Raw genomic sequence first — 13892 nt, forward strand, 5'->3', positions numbered from 1 at the left:
TGCCACTTTGCAGCTTGTTAAACCCCAGTTTGAGAGAACCTAATGCACTTTGATGGCTCTTGCCTGAAACATAGCTGACAATCAGTGTAGCTCCTTTAGTGACTATCTAAACAAATTGCCCAGTTCCATTGTTAATTCAGAACCTTGCTACCCTATTCAGGAACCAGCTGTATCCCTGCTGATCCCCTGTTCAATTTGTATAGTAATCAGTTCTTGTTTTATTACGGATGTTAAGCACTTTCATTGACGTGTTGATTTGCACTTTCTGTTTTATTTCTGTGCTGTATTGTCTGTAAACCGCTTTGAGAGTTACTGAGTGGGAAAGAAGAAGAAGAAGAGGAGAAGGAGGAGCAGGAGGAGTTTGGACTTGATATCCCACCTTTCACTCCCCTTAAAGGGAACCCTGACCATTAGGTCCAGTCATGACCGACTCTGGGGTTGCGGCTCTCATCTCGCTTTATTGGCCGAGGGAGCTGGCGTACAGCTTCTGGATCATGTGGCCAGCATGACTAAGCCGTTTCTGGCAAACCAGAGCAGTGCACGGAAACGCCGTTTACCTTCCTGCTGGAGCGATACCTATTTATCTACTTGCACTTTGATGCGCTTTCAAACTGCTAGGTTGGCAGGAGCAGGGACCGAGCAACGGGAGCTCACCCCGTTGCGGGGATTCGAACCGCCGACCTTCTGATCGGCAAGCGCTAGGCTCTGTGGTTTAACCCACAGCACCACCCACATCCCTTCACTCCCGTTAAGAAGTCTCAAAGCGGCTAACAATCTCCTTTTCCCTTCCTCCCCCACAACAAACACTCTGTGAGGTGAGTGAGGCTGAGAGACTTCAGAGAAGTGTGACTAGCCCAAGGTCACCCAGCAGCTGCATGTGGAGTAGCGGGGCAGCGAACCCTGTTCACCAGATTACGAGTCCACCGTTTTTGACCACTACACCACGCTGCCAGAGTGCTGGACTAGGATGTGGGAGACGCTTGTTCAAATCCCCACTCAGCCAGGAAGCTTGTTAGTAACTTTGGGCCAGACACCTCCCTTGCAGGGTTGTTGTGAAGTGAAAATAGGGTAGGGAAAACTATGGGTGCTACTTTCAGCTCCTTGGAGAAAACACGGGATATAAATGTGAATAAATAGTTTAATTTATCATTATTATGAATATTACGGCCATACTCTCAGTCTCCTTTCTCTGCATCCCTGTCCTGCTGTCGGAAGATTATGCACGGATCTGAGTTGAATGACAATTTCCAATTTCCTAAAGTGTAGCTATGATGGTCTGTTGCAGCAAAATTAACAAAAAGCCTTGTAGCATCTTAAGGACTTGAAGGGCTTTGTGTGCTGAGACAGCATATTGAAGCTCTAACAACAAAACAAAAGGAAGCATGCCCCAAGATGGCAGCATAGTCTTAAAACAACAACACCCAATGTCTAATGCTAATTATGCAACTCACGAGACTTAAAAAAAAATGTTTAGTGGTATGACAAGCAAGTTAATTCCTGGCAGTCCAATTATTCTGTTTACTCCAGGCACTGTGTGTCAATATGCACATGCATCTAGGTGTGTGCATGCATGTGCACACAAGTGCCACACATGAGCCTTGGAGCAAAAGGAAGAAAGCAAAAGAAAACAGGGCACAAGAACGGGCTGGCAGTGCGCACAGGCTGTACATGGTGTAAAAATAATATAAAATTGTGCAATCTTGCAGAGCGGACAGAACCCCAGCTCTCTGGATTTATTTTTCAATAGGGTGGAAGCTCTTTTTTTTCTGTACCTGTGGATTGGCATTAAGAGTTCTCTGGAGATGTTCAGCTTTGCTGGCTCTTGGAGATCAGGGAAGAAATCGGGATAGCATGACTTAAGAATCCTGTAAGAGGCAAAAGGTCCATGTTGCTCAGTTTCATGTTTCACTCAAGTACCAGCGAGAGGCTTCCAGGAAGCAATATATAGCCCTCTCCTCTTGTTCTCAGAATAAATACACTGGGTCATACCTGTCTCCCCCTATGTCATATCCAGAGCCGTAGCCACATTTTTTGCCCGGGGTGAAGCCTCCAGAGGGGCGCCATTGAGGCTCCCAGCCTGTGTGTGAACACAAATGTGCATGGGGTGTGCCAAACTGGGTCTTTCACCGAGGTGAAATAAAGCCTAGTTTCGCCCCTGCCATATCAGGCTGTCAGTCTTGGCCAACATCGTCTGCTCTGACTGCCCCCATCATTTGCTGCCTGGTCCTTTGAACTGGAGATGCTAGGCAGGGACTGAACCTGGACCTTTTGCATGTGCCGTATTGTGATCCACCACTCAAACGCACAAGCTGGACTGCTGAAATCCTGCCCTATTCTGATTTGCTTCAGTTCTTGAATCTCCCCACTGCCAAAGAACGTGGGTTTCACACATAGCTGTCAACTGTCCCTTATTTGGTGGGAAACTCCCTTATCCTAGCTCCGTGTCCTGCTGCGGTCCCTTATTGATGATGTCCCTTAATTTTCCCAGGTTTTGTGCTCTCCCGGCTTGGGAGGGAAGCAGCCGCTTGGGGTCCTCCACCGCGAGAGAGAGCACGTGCACGAGCTGCTGCGTCTCCATCTCTCCCTTTCCCCCCTCAGGGGCGCATCGTGAGGAGTCGGGTAAGCAAAATCCCTTATTTTCGAGGCTGCTGGTCCCTTATTTTCAAATCTGTAAGTTGACAGCTATGGTTTCACACCTTTGTAGAAGCCTCTTCTTGGACCCTGATAGTCTGTCGCAGGACTAGCCTAGATAGTACCGGCATAGCTGGATATTACCAGCATAGCAGAGATCCAGACAAGAGGAGGAATTAATCCACCTATTTCCTCAGCATACGATGACCTGTTGCGGTTAAACTGTTACTGCTGTTGCTGTTAAACTATGTTAAACTGGGGGGCAGGGGATGTGTTTCATCTCTGCAGACATTTGGGAGGGATGTCAGTGGACGAAGTGGGATACAGGTTGCGTACACACCATACATTGATATGTTTTTTATTATTGTTATTATTATTATTGCTAGTGGTTTTTTCTAAAAAAATGTTCAGGGGTACTCTTATTTTCCTACTCATATTGAAATACTGCCCCTCAATGAGGCGAAACTTAGATTCACAAAATGTTTAGGGGTATGTGTCTCCTGCGTCCCCCCAGAAAAAGCACTGATTGTTGTTGTTGTTGTTAATAATAATAATAATAATAATAATAATAATATTCCGCCCTATACCCAGGGGTCTCAGGGTGGTTCACATAAAATCAAGATATAAAACCACAAAATACATAGTAAAAATTAAAACAAGTTATAGCATAAGGCTTCTCCCTAATAATCCTGAGAACCGTACTTTCCCCTTCACAAAGCTGTAGTTCCCAGCACCCTTAAGTAACTCTAGTTCCCCAGATTCTTTGGGAAAGTCATGTGCTTTAAATGTGTGCTGTGCGCCCAGTCACAGAGATCATGGCAACCAGCTGAGAGCAAGCTGCTAAGAGCTGGAGAGAAGCTCCAGTTCACATACCTGGCGATAACTAGAGCAAGCCAAACGCTGTTTGGAGAAGCAGTCTCTTCATGTGAGAGGAGCAGAGAATAATCCCATCAATGAACAATTGTTCCAGGCCAAGAAGCGCATGAAGTGGCCCTTTGTCATGAGCGTTTCCTGTTGTTGCGCAGCAGGCTGGGGTTTGTGTATGTTGACCGCTAGTCAGCCGCTGAGAGAAGGTGACCGGGCTCAGAACGACCCATGATGCAATTGAAAGGAGGCGGCAGCTCGGGAGTCATAACATTTGTTCACAGCTCTGCCAGGGGTGTTAATAAGCCAGGATTCAGCGCTGGCATCTCTTCTGTGATGCTATGGCTTCTTAAAACATGCGAAGACACAACATTGGAAACTGCCTTCTAGCAAGTCAGGTCATCATCGCTCCATCTGAGTAAGAAGAGTCTTGCGGAATCAGGCCCATCTAGTCTCACAGTGGGTCTCCAGGTGCTTATGAGAAGCCCCCCAAGCAGGACCCATGAGCAAAAGCACCCTCCCTTCCTGTGGTTTCTAGCTCCTAGCATTTGGAAGCATACAGACTCCAACCATGGAGGCAGAGCACAGCCATCATAGCTAGTAGCCATGGATAGCCATATCCCCCCAAAATTTGTCGAATCCTCTTTTAAAGGCAACCCAATTGGCAGCCATTGCTGCCTCCCGTGGAAGCCAATTCCATAGTCTATAACTATGTGCTGTGTGACTACTTTGTAAAATCTGCCCTGAACGTTTCCACGTTCAGCTTCATCGGAAATCCACGAGTTCTAAAGTTACAAGCAGTGCTATTTTTCTAGAAAAATAGGTGCTCTGGAACTCACCATGAATGCCTCCCTCGTTCTCTTGGAATGGCGCCCACCTGAGAGGTGCCAGAACTGGGTTTTATTTTTTTGTTTAAAGAATCAGTTTTGCAAGCCATTTGAAACACCTTTCTCTCTCCCTGAAATCCTGGAGTGGGCTAGATAGAGAAATGGTCTCATCTGACAGAGGGAAGATGTCGTATATCAAAGTAAAATATGACAAAAGTTGGAAGTTACTGTGGTACCTCGGGTTAAGTACTTAATTCGTTCTGGAGGTCCGTTCTTAACCTGAAACTTTTCTTAACCTGAAGCACCACTTTAGCTAATGGGGCCTCCTGCTGCCGCCACGCTGCCGGAGCACGATTTCTGTTCTTATCTTGAAGCAAAGTTCTTAATCTGAAGCACTATTTCTGGGTTAGCGGAGTCTGTAACCTGAAGCGTATGTAACTCTCTCTCTCTCTCTCTCTCTCTCTCTCACACACACACACACACACACAAACAAAAACACACAGTGTCTCCTCTGCAACAACTGTAGATTTCCTGAAAATGTGAATATATCCTTTATGGTGGTTGTTTTGCAATTCCTCTTTCAGGTGTTGTTTGTCTGTAGGTATTAAGAGGTCCAGCTGCTCATTACCAAAGAGACCCTTGCTACTTCTTCTTGACATCCCATTTACACTTTTCGCTGTTCCCTGTACACAGGGTCACGTAATACTTTACATCTAGGAACCAAGAATTATTTCTTTGTTGCCTCCTATCCAAACCCTGAGCCGTCCCAGAGCTGCTTACTTTCAAGAACTTCGCATCACATTCCTGCAGACCATCCTTCCCCTATTAGGTGCCCTCCAGAAGTTTTGGACGGCATCAGGTTGGAGAAAGTTGCTTCAGTCATAGTCTGAGACCAAGCTGTTGTTTTACAGCTCCAGTGCAAGCATGTAATAGGGTAACTGCATCTGAACAATAATTATTCATTGCATTTATATGCGATCAGGCAGAATGCCTTCTTGGTAGTGGCACCCTCCCTGTGGAACGCCCTCCCATGAGATGTCAAGGAGATAAAGAACCACACAACTTTTAGAATACATCTGAAAGCAGCCTTGTATTGCGAAGTTTTTAATATTTGACATTTTATTAAGCTTTTATGTGTGTTGGAAGCCACCCAGAGTGGCTGGGACAACCCAGCAGATGGGCTGGTTACAAATAATAATAATAGAAGTAATTTTATTATTACCCCACCTTTTCCTCTAAGGAGCTCAAGGTGGCGTACATCGTTTTCACCCCCCTCATTTAATCCCCACAACAACCTTGTGAGGTAGGTTAGGCTGGGAGGCGATGACTGACCCGAAGCGGGAATTTGAACACTGGTCTCCCAGTTCCTAGGCCTGACACTATAACCGCTACATAAAGGTAAAGGTACCCCTGACAGCTAGGTCCAGTCGCGGACGACTCTGGGGTTGCGGCGCTTATTTCGCTTTACTGGCCGAGGGAGCCGGCGTACAGCTTCCGGGTTGTGTGGCCAGCATGACTAAGCTGCTTCTGGCGAACCAGAGCAGCGCACGGAAACGCTACATAACACTGGCCAATATCAGGAGCCAATAGCATTTTTTACTGGAACTTCCAGGAAAACTTGTTTTATCTCCTGCTTCACTGCAGACCTATCCACTTTTAAAGAAACACAAACTTGTATTGTTTAATCACAGGTACACTGCATAAAATCAGCAGTTTTGAACTATACATTAGAAGCTGTATTCATTTTCATATGTTGCTTCATCTTTTTAACACAGCTGTTTTTATTTTAATAAATGCTAGGCTTTTTAATATCTACTTTCATTGGTTATTTTATGCAACCACTTGGAGGTTTTCATCAATAAATTAAATACATTTCACACACGCACAAAATATAGCTGTGCTGGCCCACAAGAGAGGGGGATGAATCCAAAATCTGAGTTTTGTGAGGATAATGTGGAGAGGGGCAGAGAGCCACCTTAAGTACCTCAGAGGGAAGGAGGGATATAAATGGAATTAAAACTATGCTCCTAGGAAAATACTTCATCAGAGGTCACCACTAGAGACACATGGAGTGTCCAGTTTTTGAGAAGTTGCAATAAGATCAAATTTTACAAGCATGGCAAAATGGCAGCACAGACAGGGGTACAGACAGGTCAGGAGAAATTTTTAATTTGCAGTTCAATGTGAACGACCTAAAACCTACCCTGTTTCGCTCTGCTCTGAATTCTACATCTCTGCCCCATCTGCTTCTCCAGAAACTCTTCACCACAAAGTATTAAGGCAGCCAGTTAACAAGGGCTTTGTAATCCAGGGCATACAGACACACAGGAATCAGCAAACCTGCCGAGGTAAGCAAGTCAACTCCTCACTAAACCATTATCACAGGAAGAAACTGAAATGCTAAATTTAATCAACAATTAGGTGGGTTTTTTGGGGGGGCAGGTGGTACAACAGTAGGAATAAAGAACCGGCGCTGGATTGAGTTACTAGTTGTGTACATTGGCAAACCAGGCAGAAATGCAGTTAACTGCTAGTTTATCTCCGTTTCCTTTTTACTCGAGGCACACCAACAAAACCTAAATTTAGTCTGGCCGCAAACGCCAAAATGTTGTTGACTCATCTTATTTAGATCAGAGAGACTACTCTGCCAGTTCTATATAGAAGACACACATTTGAAGCTGACAGTGGGAGGTATAACGGTAATTTCAAAAGGCATCTTTAATATAACCCTTCCCCCCCTTGCAACTCATGTGAAGTCACTGAATGTACTGGAAGCTGCCTTATACAAAGCCAGGGCGCTAGTCCACTGAGCCCAGCATTGTGTACATGGACTGGCAGCATCTCTCCAGACCACCAGGCAGAGGTTCTTCCCAGCACCTGCTCCTTGGAGATCCTTCTTTAATGGGATCTGCCGTAACTGAACCTAGGATTTTCTGCGGGCAAGTGAGGTGTCTTGTTTCCAGGCAAGCAAGAAACTCTCGCTTAGCTTTGCACATGTGCTGGTTGTCGGTTTCGTAGAGAAAACGGGACGACTCGCGGTTGTCCGAGAGACACTTAAGCGCACACAAGTCACTTTTTAGAAAAAAAAGACAGGAAACCTAGAGACTTTCAACCACTTCCAGGACCCACGCTGCATTTTCTAAACAGGGAGGTTTAAAAAGCAAGAGGCACGACCCAAACAAAACCGGTTCATTGTTGAGGTTTTAGCTTTTATTTTGGAAAAAAAAAAATCACCTGTACATTCTCACTTCATCGATCAACAATGATGTGCTACCGTGTGCTTGCGACAAGAGGGGACAGTAGAAGCTCCAGAGGCCTGCCAACCTGAGCAGCAAACTTTCCAAAAGCCTTTGGAAACGAGACCGAGAAAGGAAACAAGCCGCTCAGCCGCAAACTTATTTTCCTCTTTTCCGAGAAACACAATTAAGAACTAAGAATTTACATTTGAGCCCCAGCAGAGAGGGAGGGAGAGAGAGAGAGAGAGAGATAGATAGGGTGCTGGTTTTTGTTTTTTTCAGCCTTGCTCTCAGTTACTGATAGCAGAACAAAAACCCCATGGAAGTGTTGGAGGGGCATGCATTCCCCAGCCTTTATCGTTAGCCCTTCCCAATAATCTCAGAAGGCAAATAAATCCGAGCCCTTCCAAATAAATACGGACTAGAAACACACAAGTGATAAATAAGATTTTTTTTTTTAAAAAAAAGAATCAGTAATATACACAATTACAAGGATTTTATTTGGTTTCAGAGGCAGAGAAAGAAGAGCTCCGATGGCATCTTAAAAGCCCGTGTTTGTAGTAGCCGGAAAAGGAAGTCAAAGGATCTTATAACCGATTGGTTAATCCCACTCTCCCCTGCACCGAACCCCAAAATGTCATCCGCTGAAGTTTCGCTTTAAAAACAAAACAAAAACCCGATGGAAGTAAAAAAGAACACAGAACAAAACACAACCTGAGGGCACTGATCTCTTCAAGTCAAGGAGAGAGACTGGTTGCTAATTCCACAGTACTGAGGAGCAATAAAGAGATTGAGGCTTACAAAGAAGAGCAAGCCATTTATTTATTTTTACCTCCTGCCCACTCTTTCAGTGAAAGAATGGCTTAAAAATAAAAACCAGACACTGAATGTAGAGGGGCTTGCTAGACTTTCTTGACAAAGCCAACAGCGGAGTGGATTCTCAGCAACTTGCCCCCCCTTGTAGTCCAAACTCAAGACGGAAGTTGTTTTTTGCAGGGTGGGGGGAGAGAGAAGGCCATGCAGGTGAAAAAAAGGCCATTTTGTTTTTCTTGAAATTCTGTAGCTGCCATAGGCACAACCCGAGGACCCGACTCCATCTCTGCGCCGTCTCGTCTGCAAAAAACAACAACACAGACACCTTTCCGATTCCTCCCCCCTCCCCTACACAAGAGGAGCACGACAGTGCAAAGCAAAAAAGAGGGCGGGGGGGGGTGAAGCCTCCAAATGATTGTCCATTGTTATTTCCAGGAGGTGTGGGCAAGGGTGACCTGGGAAAGCCTGTAGATCTGTGCAGGGGGAAGATCAGGAAGTAGGGGTGTGTGGTGGTGGTGGAGATCAAGCCACAAAGAGAAGCGCCAGCTTCCACAGCAGAGCCACCTCAACAGCTGATGGCGCTGGTCTGCTGTTTGCTGACAAAGTCCGAGATGAAGTCAAACTCGTTCTGTCCCAGAAAGAGTTCAGGCAGCTCCTGAACCCGGTCCAAGCCGAGCTCCATGACCAGAGACGTCAAGACCTCTTCGTCGATGGGATCCGTGTCCATAACGTTCAAGGTCAGGGCCGGAGAGGGCAGGTGCTGCATCCCCAGGTGCTGCCCGGGTCCCATCCTGTATTGCGGCACCCCTGCCCCAATGGGCCCGTTGCTCATGCCCATGAGGGGGTGGCCCTGGTATTGCGTGTTCAGTTTCTGCAAGTGCATGCTAGCCATGAGCTGCTGAGTGCCCACCGGTCCCAAGTATTGTTGCTGTTGCTGCTGCTGTTGCTGCTGCTGCTGGTGGTGTTGTTGTTGTTGTTGCTGCTGCTGCTGGCTCGGATTGCTGAACATCATGGCGCCTGGGACCTGGTGGTGACCCATCTGTCCATTGATGCTGGGCCTCTGCCTCATGCCTCCGTCCAGGGCAGGGCCTCCGTACTGCATCATCTGGTGGTTGGCGGGGAGCGTCCTTAGCACGTGCTGCTGCTGCTGCGGAGGACCTTGCATCCCGTTCATGCCTATCCGGTAGCCCTGCATCCCGTTCACCCCGTGGCTCATCGACATCATCATGTGGTCAGCCATCGCAAGCTGGGCACTGGAAGACAAGAGGAGGAGGGTCACGTACAAGGCAGCACAGGGTCCCGTCCCCCCCAAAGACCAGGCAGTGTTTGAAATTAGCCAGGCGCATTTTGCACCCTGGCAATCAACCGCTTGCGACCAAGTGAAGATGCTTGGAGCCAGGACAGCACCTGATATCTCCGCCACCTGGAAAGGTGCGTGCCCGGGGATCACACGCTAACACCACATCCTATAGGATTCTCTTAGTTGTTATCTTTTAAACCTGCACAACTGGAATGAATTTCAGGAACCCCGAACGCTTTTTCTGTGCAGCCAGAGCAGCAGCAGTCACCGATAAGAAAAAGAGGTCGGAATAGGCCGATATATGTGGACTGTCCCTGGGTCAAGTGACTTTTCTTCTTTAAGTTCTCCAAATTATTAACCTAGCTCAAGGTTGTCCTCTGAACTAGCCAGATGTTCAACTGAGAATCAATCGCAGTCAGCCAGCCCATCATTTGAAAATTAAGACTTTAGAGGCGCCTCCCCAAAAATGGCGACTAGACATTCTGTTTTGGCAACTGTAACTGTGGTTTAAGGGGCCATTTGGCGCCTAGTTTATATACCCGAGTTTCTAACACTGCTGCCACGACATATGCAAGCCTGCTCCTGGGATAGCAACACATGAGTCTAGAGTGGGATGGTCAAGGCCTTTTTTGGCAGCCCCCAGCCTTCGTGCCTCCTTCCCAAAGCTGGTAAGCAAGGAAATGGGCTTTGGAAAGGCAGTGTGAGGCTCTGACATAGTCCTAGAGTATTCCTGCCTCCTTCCCAAAGCCTCCTTAGCACTTTCCCACATTTGGGAAGGAGGTGGGATCCTGCCAGAGCCTTGGGAAGGCAGCGGGGGGGGGGGGGGTTTGCTGTCAAATTTTTGCCTCGTTTCCCCTGCCCGAGAGAAGTACTCTTGCAGCCACTTGGTGTGAAAAGTTGGGCTGCCCCATTCTAGAGGGTATGGGGCTCCCAAGTGCCCCCTTCCCCTGCTCCAGAAGTTATATTTTGTAGACATCTTTTCAACAAGGTGTTTCACAGTGACACACTCACGGTTTCTGCACCATTCATCCTCTCAACCACCCTGCAAGGTAGGCTGGGCCAAGAACTCAGCGGAGAGGCAAACCTGGTTTGCGAGTTAACAGGCACATATTGTTTCTCTAAAACAGTGTTTCCTAAACTTGACTCACTAGCTGTTTCCCCCTGAACTACAATTCCCATCATCCATGATCGCTGGTCTTACTAGCTCGGGATGATGGGAGTTGTAGTCCAAAACCAGATGGAGACTCAAGTTTGGGAAACACTGTTCTAAAGCCAGGGTGGAGAATGTGTGAGCCTCCCTGTACTCCTGCCCCCGCCCCCAAATTCTCATCAGCCTCAGTCAGAATGGCCCTATGGCTGGGGTGATGGGAGCATTAAGTGTGGCAACCTCTGGCTGGACCCAGGTTGTGCCAACGTACTGAAGGAAACTGTGCTTTGTGTGTGCGCGCATGCACATATAGAATTACAACCTCATTCTTATCTACAGTGGCAGATGGCAGCGACTCCCCCTTCCCTAACAGGTCATGTGGTAGAGAGGCTTTGGGGGTGGAGGAAAAGTTTATAGTGGGAGGCAGCTAGAGTGTCCACTAAGGCAGAACTGTCCAACAAACATGGCCAGCTGAGAAGGGGACACACATCCAAGGACACAAGAGACCACAAAGCCCTTCCTGGGCCAGGACAAATGCAACAGCCCGTTTGTCACAGCAGCCAATCAAATGCCTCCAAAAGGCTGTTAAACACAGCCTGTTTAACACAACCCTCTCCTTGTTGCTGCTGCTCCCAAGGAACTGGTAATTCCGAGATATATTGCCCCTGAACATGGAGGCTCCATATGGGCCGGAGTGGGGAACTGCAACATGATGTTGCAGCGTATGGTCGCCACCCAACAAATAGTCCCGACATGGGCACCAGTGTCACCCTGGAGCAAAGGTTATGTAGTTCTGCCTAGGCCTCCCAGGGGGAGGAAAAGGAAAAGAAAGTGTGTGTGCGGAGAGGGGGGGGGGGACTCTTCTTCCCATGGCTTTTCCCCGCAAGGCTATCTAGTGCTTCAGGGACAAAGTTTGGGCTGTCAACCTAAATCCTTTTGTATGTATCATGGTTCTTGAAAGTGCAATAATGGGTGCTTAAGCTCACAGCATACACCCCTTCCCCTTTCAATCCACAACTCTTAGGCTGAGGTTTTAAAATTCTGTTCTCCAAGTATGTAGAAACAAGTACCTCCACCGATGCCCCCCCCTTTACTTCCCAGCTGACATATACTCAGCCAACAGGATCAGATATCAGGATGCATTGCCCTATCCTAACAGACTGGCCAGGCATGCACTCATCCAACCCCCTTTTAAAAACAGATCTAAGCTGGTGGCCCTCTTAACCCAAGCCGAGGCTCCACGGCGCCCCCTAGAGGAGCGACAGGGGAACGACAATGCTGCCCCCTACCGCCCGGGAGGATGAAGATCCGCTTAAGGACGCTGCAAGCTCAGTAGGCAATGAAATCGAGGTTGGTTACCTCGCCACCCTCCCCAAGTCACCGATTTGTCATTCCTGCCCAACCCCGGGACACCTTAAGCAGCTTGCAAATACGAAAGCAGGCCGCTGGCAGCGAACAGAGCATTTATGCAATGGGTTTTACATCCGGATAAACGAAGGCGACCTTGTGCATGGAAATAAGAAGTCTGTTGCAACCTCCCCGACGCCGTCGGATCGCAGAACCCGGCGCTGGTAATGCGCCTCGCAGAATGCAAGGAGCAGCGCGCCCGTTCCCTAACCCGCTTCCCATGGCCAACCCCCCTCCCCGCTTCCCTCTCTTTTTCTCTCCCTCCTCCTCCTCCTCCCCTTTGCCGGCTCCAGGCAGCTCCCGCCCCGGCACATTCCGCCAGCACAAAGATCAGCACTTTGAACACAGAAGTTTAACCCTTCCCTGCCTGCTCCCGAGCAAAAGACAATGCCGCCGAAGGAGCGCTCCGCGCAAATGAGGGCTCGGGGTGGTGCTGAGGCTGGAAAGGAGAAGGAAAAAAGCCCGTTTTCCTGGCCACCCCGACGAACGGCAGGCAATGCAAAAATAAATAATAATAATAGTTTTCAGATCGCGGCCGTTTCTGCGGAGCCTCTCGACGCCCAATGTCACCCTCCTTTCCCCGCCGTGGTTTGCTCGGCTCCCTCCTCGGCTACATACCCCAAAGGCGGCGATCCGAAGGGAAGGCTGCAAACTCGCAAATGGCCCGGCTGGAAAAGTCACCTCGGCAGAAGGAGGAAAGCGGCGGCGGCGGCGGCTCCTCTTTCTTTCCTTCCTTACACGCGGCTGCTATTCCCACGAGCGAGCTGGCCAGCCTGCCCGCCGCGCTTGCAAAGGCACCCCCAGCCCGGCCGCATCAATTCCAAGCGGCGGGTCCCTCCGGCGGCTGCTGCTGCTGCTGCTGCTCCTCCGCCTCCTCTTTCTCCGGCTCCCAGCCGAACCCTCTCAGGCGCCGCTGTGTGTATTTGCAAGGAGGTTAAACTTCAGCGTTTTTTAATATATATACATACACACACAGAGAGAGGGAGAAGCCAGAGGGGGGGCGGAGCCAAAGTCCCCGCCCCTGCGCCTCTGATTGGTCCAGCTCTCCCAAATGGCTCTTCTCCCCCCTCCCCAGCCTGGATGCTTTTTCCAAAGCGGCGAAGAGGGGGCCGAGGTGAAGAATCGCAGGGTCCCGCCTACCTGTTTTTGTTTCATCTCCGAAGAAGGAGGGATTGCAACACAATGGCGGGAGTTTGCAGCATATGCAAAGGCAGGAGGAGGAAAGGACGGGTGGGGGGAAGCGCTGCCTGCCTGCCTGCCTGCCTGCTTGCTTTCTTCCATCTGTCCATCTCTCCTCCTTCGCTCTCCAAACCGGCTCGCCTAACAACCCTCCTTGCCGGCGTTCATCTTGCACACGATGGCGTGCGCGCACGTAACGTGTGAATGCATGCAAACACGAGGACAGAGGGAGAGAGTGGAAAGCGGGGGGGGGGGCGAGGAGAGGATCCTTGCAGCCTTTGCTCTCCCCTGGCGATTGGCGAAGCGTGAGCGGGTGAGAGGGCGCAGAGGATGGCTGCCGGCTGCCGGCCAAGATATTGCGAGGCGCATTGTTTATAATTAACTCCCGGGCCCCGGTGGGGAGCGCATTCCTCGCCCTGACCTGCCTTTTGTTATGCAAATACAGAGGGGATGTTAATCTGCTGCCACGCGGTTGGAAAGAGGTGGCC

The 13892-nt window shown here is 49.0% G+C and overlaps 1 protein-coding gene and 2 long non-coding RNA genes across 4 annotated transcripts in view; 1 reads left to right on the forward strand and 2 right to left on the reverse strand.

Annotated features, from left to right (window-relative positions):
* The window catches only part of LOC308483072, a 15661-nt gene extending 11765 nt beyond the window's left edge, over nt 1-3896 (reverse strand). Inside the window, exons 1-2 of the long non-coding RNA XR_013989577.1 lie at nt 3505-3896; nt 1773-1865 (exon numbers count right to left, since the gene is read on the reverse strand). This is a non-coding gene — a long non-coding RNA (uncharacterized lncRNA). The remainder of the gene's footprint in view (nt 1-1772; nt 1866-3504) is intronic.
* On the forward strand, nt 1872-8028 carry LOC308483074. The gene is made up of 3 exons (XR_013989579.1): nt 1872-2377; nt 2489-2619; nt 6578-8028. It is a non-coding gene; the product is annotated as an uncharacterized lncRNA (long non-coding RNA).
* A 9-nt stretch (nt 8029-8037) lies between these two features.
* Nucleotides 8038-13170, reverse strand: CITED4 (Cbp/p300 interacting transactivator with Glu/Asp rich carboxy-terminal domain 4). 2 transcript variants are annotated; one of them, XM_081016622.1, is made up of 2 exons: nt 12907-13170; nt 8038-9624 (listed from the first exon to the last, which is right to left on the reverse strand). In XM_081016622.1, the coding sequence occupies exon 2, from the start codon at nt 9609-9611 to the stop codon at nt 8937-8939; it is 675 nt and encodes a 224-aa protein (XP_080872748.1). In that variant the 5' UTR covers nt 9612-9624; nt 12907-13170; the 3' UTR covers nt 8038-8936. The 2 variants fall into 2 exon arrangements, with proteins under 2 accessions (XP_080872748.1, XP_080872747.1); XM_081016621.1 differs by having other exon boundaries at nt 12844-13169.
* Nucleotides 13171-13892: the final 722 nt, after the last annotated feature.

Source organism: Podarcis pityusensis, assembly GCF_964106645.2.
Source record: "Podarcis pityusensis genome assembly, chromosome: 8".
Lineage (NCBI taxonomy): Eukaryota > Metazoa > Chordata > Lepidosauria > Squamata > Lacertidae > Podarcis > Podarcis pityusensis.

Excerpts from the sequence above, each read along its gene's own strand:
- CITED4 (XM_081016622.1), bottom strand. The coding sequence starts at position 9,611 with ATGGCTGACCACATGATGATGTCGATGAGCCACGGGGTGAACGGGATG.